General features: G+C 38.9%; 1 protein-coding gene across 1 annotated transcript; it reads left to right on the forward strand.

Moving 5' to 3' along the window:
- Window positions 1-2,670: 2,670 nt before the first annotated feature.
- Window positions 2,671-6,064, forward strand: LOC115707048 (zinc transporter 4, chloroplastic). Its single transcript, XM_030634872.2, has 4 exons — window positions 2,671-3,056; window positions 3,162-3,219; window positions 3,296-4,017; window positions 5,315-6,064. The coding sequence occupies exons 1-4, from the start codon at window positions 3,042-3,044 to the stop codon at window positions 5,768-5,770; spliced, it is 1,251 nt and encodes a 416-aa protein (XP_030490732.2). The 5' UTR covers window positions 2,671-3,041; the 3' UTR covers window positions 5,771-6,064.
- The last annotated feature ends 864 nt before the right edge of the window (window positions 6,065-6,928 follow it).

The following is a 6,928-nucleotide window of genomic DNA, read 5'->3' on the forward strand; positions in this document are numbered from 1 at the left end:
GACTCACAAAGTGCTTTTGTTAAAGGAAGATTGATCCATGATAACGCTATTATTGGGTATGAAGGTTTGCATTGTATGAGGAAAAATCGGTTTCAAAATGGAAGGAAGTTGGCGCTTAAACTGGATATGGCAAAAGCATATGATCGGGTGGAATGGCGATTCTTAGAGATGATGATGATTCGGTTGGGGTACCACAGACATTGGGTGGAAAAAATTATGAAATGTGTTACTTCAGTCAGCTTTTCGTTTCTTCTTAATGGGGAAGTAAGGGGGAGAGTGAGACCTGAACGGGGATTACGCCAAGGAGATCCTTTATCTCCATTCCTGTTTCTGTATTGTGCTGAGGCTTTCTCTAGCTTAATCCAGGCCGAGGAAGGTCAGGGAAGGATCCAAGGTATTCGGTTTGGAAGAAATGACCTCTTTATTTCGCATTTGTTCTTCGCGGATGATAGCTTGGTTTTCTTTGATGCTACAAGGGATGGTTGTCAACGGTTCAAGGACTTGCTAGATCACTATATGATTGCTTCGGGCCAACTTGTTAATTATAGTAAGTCTGAGATTTGTTTTGGCAAGAATGTTGATGAGGACGAGCGAAGTCAGTTGGCTGATTTTTTGGGGGTTCGACAGGTTATTTCTCATGGGAAATACTTGGGTCTTCCCTCTTTTGTGGGCAGAAATAAAAAAGAGCTGAGTGATATGATTAAGAATAAGGTGTGGGCAAAGATGAAGGGGTGGAAAGCATCTATGTTCTCTATGGCGGGTAAGGAAGTTCTTATAAAGGCGATTGTTCAAGCGATACCGACTTACACAATGAGTTGTTTCAGGCTAACTAAAGGGACAATATCTAACCTTCATAGGATGGCTGCACGGTTTTGGTGGGGGTCCTCTGAAAAAGATAAGAAGATTCATTGGTGTAAATGGGAACAATTATGCAAGCCTAAGGACAAAGGAGGAATGGGTTTTCGAGATTTGGGAATGTTCAATCAAGCGTTGTTGGCAAAGCAAATATGGCGCTGTATTCGGTATCCTAACGCTCTTTGTAGTCGTGTCCTTAAAGCTTCGTATTTTCCTAATAGTTCGGTTTTGGAGGCTAAATGTGGCACACATGCTTCATTTGTTTGGCGAAGTTTAGTATGGGGCAAAAAATTAATCCTAAAGGGTTATAGATGGAGGGTTGGCGATGGGAGTAACATTCGCATTTTGGAGGATCCATGGCTGCCTAGGCCGGTCACCTTCAAGATATATGATAAGCCGCCCTTACCAGAGCAACTTAGGGTGGTAGATTTGAAATTGGGGGATGGTACTTGGGATGAAGATTTCATTAAAGCTGTGTTTAATCAAGAGGATGCGGAAATGATTCTTACACTTCCTAATATGGGATGGGACACGGATGACAAAATCCTATGGCACTATACTAAAAATGGTGAGTACTCAGTCAAGAGTGGTTATCGAATGGCAAGTGATTTGAAACAAGAACGGCAACAATCAGATGATCACCTTGCTGTCCAATGGTGGCGGAAACTGTGGCGTTTGAAAATTCCACCAAAAATTAAGGTGTTTGTGTGGAAATTGGCTCATGCTTGGCTGCCCACTTCTGCTGTTTTATCCCAACGTCATGTCTCCAATAGTGATCGGTGTGTGAGATGCTCTCAACAGCTGCCTGAAACTTTATTCCATGCTCTATGGGAATGCAAGATGAGTAGAATTTGTTGGAAACTTTGTGATTTTCATCAAGAAATCAAACGCCAAGGAAATGAGGATGTGCTTGCTTTTTTAATGCGGCTGGGCACTATTCTGAGTAAGGAAACGTTTGAATTGTTTCTTGTTATTACTTGGAATATGTGGAATAGTCGGAATGCGGTTATTCATGATGGTTTTGTACCACAACCGGTTGAAATGGTGGAGTGGAGCCACAAGTTGCTTGCTGATTTTCAAGGTGAAAAATGCAGCAGTAGCAGTGCAGCAAGAAGGGAACACAGCTGCTGGAAGATGCCGACTTCTGGTGTGGTGACAGTGAACGTAGATGCTGGTGTGAAGACTGGTGCGGGCTGTTCTGGTCTGGGATGTGTGATGCGCGATGAGACGGGCCACGCTCTCTATGCCTCGGCCACGGTTTTGCCCAGGGAGCAGTCTCCATTGCACCTTGAGCTCTTGGCTATTTTGTGGGGGATACAAGCGGGATTGCAGAGGCGTATACTGAGGTTTAGCATTGAATCGGACTGTTTGGAAGCTATTAAACTAATCCAAAAAAAGGAAGATGGCTGCCGAGATGTTGATTGCTTGCTAGATCAAATTAGAGGTTTGTTGTCTCATGATTGTGTGATTGGTATCTCATTTGTATTTCGTGAGGCCAATAAAGTTGCTCATGTATTAGCCAATTATGCTTTGGTTCACAAAGCTAGTGCCATGTGGATTGGGGTGAATCCCCCTTGTGCTCATCAAGCTATCTTGCTTGATTTGCCTAATCCTGTTTAGTGTTGTTTAATGTAATCCCTTTCCAAAAAAAAAAAAAAATTAACCACAACTTAATTAGCTAAAATATTTTCAATTTTTCAATATTAATTTAAAATTTACAACTTCATAATTATTGGTTGAAAACCAAAACCATCCACATAGATAAAAACAAATCATATTATACTATTTCATCAAAAACAAATAAATAAATAAACAAATAGTAGATGAGTAAAGTACAAAATAAAAGTTGTTTAAAAAAGTGAAAACATCCAATAGTAGAAAAAATGGAGAGTGAGTGTCGACACTATTAGTGTCATCACCATATTCACCAATTGGAAAAGTAGTGAGTAAAGCTTCAACCTTCGTTGAATAAACCTCTGTTTTCCTCAAACTATGTCGACATTCTCTTCTCACAATCACTCTTCTCATTTCAAAATCCAACCTTTCTTCCACTCTACTAATTGGGCTCCATGAAAATCAACCTCAAACCCCTTTTTCTTTTTCTTTTATAATCCCAATTTCATACCTTTGATCAAATCCTTCCTCTAAATATATCGAATCCCAATAACCCCAATTCCCATTTTGATATGTTATTCCTCGAGGTTCCAACATTTTCAATTTTCTACCTTTAAAATTCCAATCTTTACTTTTCACAAAAATAAATATTCAATCTTTAACGTTGTTGTTGTTCTTCTTCTTAATCTCAGGAGCTTTGGCAGTTTCTTTCCCTCGGTGGATTCGTCGACAAAACTCGTCTCTCCGCAGGTAAAATCTTCAACCAGAAACTCTCAATTTCGTATCGAAATTCGATGATTCCGAGAATTGGGGGTTTTTTTTTTAGGTTTTTTTTTGCAGACCGTATCGGAATCAATGGCGAATTCGACTTGCCAAAGCGGCGAATCAGATATCTGTAGAGACGAATCAGCCGCTTTAGGACTCAAACTCATAGCCATAGCTTCGATTCTCATTGCCGGTGTGGGAGGAATCGCCATTCCCTTAATCGGAAAACACCGCAGATTGCTCAGAACCGACGGAAGCCTCTTCGTGGCGGCGAAAGCATTCGCCGCCGGCGTGATTCTCTCGACTGGGTTCGTTCACATGTTATCGGGCGGGTCGGAGGCTTTATCGAATCCTTGCTTGCCCAAATTCCCTTGGTCGAAATTCCCATTCTGTGGATTCTTCGCCATGGTTGCTGCTTTGCTAACCCTTCTCGTCGATTTCGTCGGAACTCAGTATTACGAGCGGAAACAGGGGAAGAAAACCAGGCCAAACGGAGAAGAACAGAGTCGGGTCGGGTCGGGCGAGGATGAGGCGGGTATTGTTCGGGTCGGGTCGAAGGAGTGGAATGGGAAAGTGTTTGGGGAAGAAGAAGGTGGTGGTATGCATATTGTGGGTATGCATGCGCACGCGGCTCACCATAGACATAGTCATGGTCAGGAGCAGGGGGCATGTGATGGGCACGTGACTGAGGTCGGGCACGGGCACGGGCATGGACACGGGCATGGGCATGGGTTTGGTGATGGGGATGAGGAAGGTGGTGTTAGACACGTCGTCGTTTCACAGGTAAAGAAAAAGACCTTTTTCCTTTTTTTTATGTCGTTTTCTATATTATTAACTTAAATTATTTGCTTAAAAATGCATTATTTTGATTTTGAGGTCTAAAGAAAAGAAAATGAATGAATATGACAAGTGGGTTTGGAGTGGGGTGTGGAAAGTTGTTATCTTTTTATGATGAGATTGGATAGTTTTGGAGTTTATTGAGGGTAAGAGCTATTTGGAATTTCGTGTGGTGTTCTTAAAAGTTAAAACACTTGTTTTGCTAAGCATTTGGTGATTTGGTGTAGTTGTAGGAATGCCTTTGGTCGGGTTTCGAAACCCCACTAAGTTTGATTTGGTGTAGTTATAGGGATGCTTTTACTTATCGCCCCCACTTTGTTGGGTCGAGATTTGAAACCCCCAAGCTCGATTTAGTGTAGTGGTAGGGATGTCTTTTCTTGTCAAACTCACTCAATTGGGTCGGGTTTTGAAACCCCGAAGCCCCTGCCTCCGGTTTGGGGGTCTATATGGGTCTATAGAGCGGGCTATTAGTATCCGAGATTGCTTAAAAAACTGAAAATTAAGGTATGGGGATAGAATAAGCACTCTCCTTTTCATGGCCATCGTTAACTATGGCCCCGCCCCCCAACTGGGTAAGATGCATTAGTGGTTTTCGATGTGATTTTGAGAGTGACGTGAGTTTAAAATCTAAAAAATGAACAAAACAAGTGGCCATGGGAGAGGTGGGGCTTTCAAAGTTTTTATCTTTTTGTGATAGAAAGTGGATTGTGCTGTTCCATAGTCAATAAGCTTGAAACCTTTTTCAGCTTTAGGCTAAAATCTCCTGTGGTGTGTGGTGTCCTTAAAAACCTCAATTTTGGTAGTTGATATAGGTAATATGTTGTGTTTGTTAATCTAAAGATTTTTCTTTTTCTAACCAGACTTGTATAAAGATTCAAACTTTGGTACTCATTTGCCAAACCCAATTAGTTACTTGTATGGAATTTGTGTTTGCCTTAACATTGAAAAGTGGACACTCTTGTTGTCAAAACAAATTATGTTGGTGAACCCAAAAAGCTTGACTTACGTTTCATTGTTGACTTTATTGTTGTCATATATGACATTTATTGTTTCTGTCATACTTATCTTAAATGTTAGCTGAAGTCATAAATGTTAGCTGTGTAATTTCAGGCCTTGGTATTTGTTTTGATTCATGAAACATGAAATGCTTGTGTTGTGTTTTGTTTTGTTAGTACTTAGGTAAATGCTTCTAGAATCTGTAAAATTACCACTGCAGTAATTAGAAAATGGTCTATTTTTACAGGTTTTGGAACTTGGGATAGTATCACATTCAGTTATAATAGGTCTATCACTTGGAGTTTCACAAAGTCCTTGTACAATAAGACCCTTGATCGCCGCGTTATCGTTCCATCAATTCTTCGAGGGATTCGCGCTCGGGGGCTGCATCTCTCAAGCACAATTTAAGACCCTTTCAACCACAATCATGGCTTGTTTCTTTGCCATTACAACTCCAATGGGGATCGGGATAGGTATCGCCATTGCCTCGTTCTACAACCCACACAGTACGGGAGCGTTGGTCACCGAAGGGATATTGGATTCTTTGTCAGCCGGGATTCTTGTGTACATGGCTTTGGTGGACCTCATTGCAGCTGATTTCTTAAGCAAGAGAATGAGCTGTAATTTTAGGCTACAAGTAGTCTCATATTTTATGCTTTTTCTTGGTGCTGGTTTAATGTCTTTACTTGCAATTTGGGCTTAATTTTTAGTTTAGTTTGACTTTTTTTTTTAATTAGTATTTTTCATTTTTCAATTATATATTGGGAAATTCTTTGTACTTGGTTGCTTGACTCTTTCAAAAGTATAGAGCTCACTCACACCACCACAAAAATTACCATGTTTGATTTGTAAATTATTATTGTTATTTTTAGAGGGAAAAAATTATGTAAGAGTTTATTACTAATTACATTAGTGTTGGAATTGTTTTGCTTGGAACTTGTTAGAAAGAACTATAATTACCCAATTTGCCAAATTGAATAGTTGTTGGTTTATTTTATTTTTATTGTTTTTTATTTTTGTAGCAAATTTTTTGTATGACTTTGATGCTATGCACATGGGAGCTTAAAATTACTACTAAAACGACAATTATAATGGCTGCAAAACGACATCATCCCAAATAATAGTAATAATAGAATTGTGTTGCTTATTGTAATTTGTCAATAATTACATTAGTTTAGAAATAGTAAATTAAGAAAGTGGCAGAGAAAAAGCATAATAAATTAAATTATGATTACCCATTTGCTAAATTGATGCTCTGCATATGGGAGTTCACATTCCCAAAACGACAACTAAAAAACAGCATCAAAGAAAATAATGAGAAACCGACAACGCAAACAAAAAGCTATGATGAGTTAATAATGCCTGAAAACGACATGTCGTATAGTTTTATGAAGTTGGTATCTTTGTTTTAGCTTTACATTTCTAATGATTTAAATAATAGAATTATGATCCACCTAGTGGCGGAGCTAAAATATAAAGTGAAGGGGGCGTTATTTTTTTAGTAAGTGAGGGAAACAGAAATAAACTTAAAAAAAAATGTTTTTAGTGGGATTAAAACTCTTGTCTTTTAACCTATATACTAAGTAGCTTAACTATTACATTAAAGTTTATATTATGCTTATAAATATCATATTTTATTACAAATATATATTGTTACTAACTAAAATGCATATATATTTTTTTCCCGATTTTTTTTTCAGTGGGAGCGACTGCCCCATCTCGCTTATATGTGAATCCACCCCTTATCCACCTATTCAAAAATCATAGAATTATAATAATTGGTGTTGTTGACGTAGTTTTCTATCAATTGATTTAAGAAGATGATAGAACTCTAACGATTAGACTCGGACTATATGATTTT

This window comes from Cannabis sativa, chromosome X (genome assembly GCF_029168945.1).
Source record: "Cannabis sativa cultivar Pink pepper isolate KNU-18-1 chromosome X, ASM2916894v1, whole genome shotgun sequence".
Classification (NCBI taxonomy): domain Eukaryota; kingdom Viridiplantae; phylum Streptophyta; class Magnoliopsida; order Rosales; family Cannabaceae; genus Cannabis; species Cannabis sativa.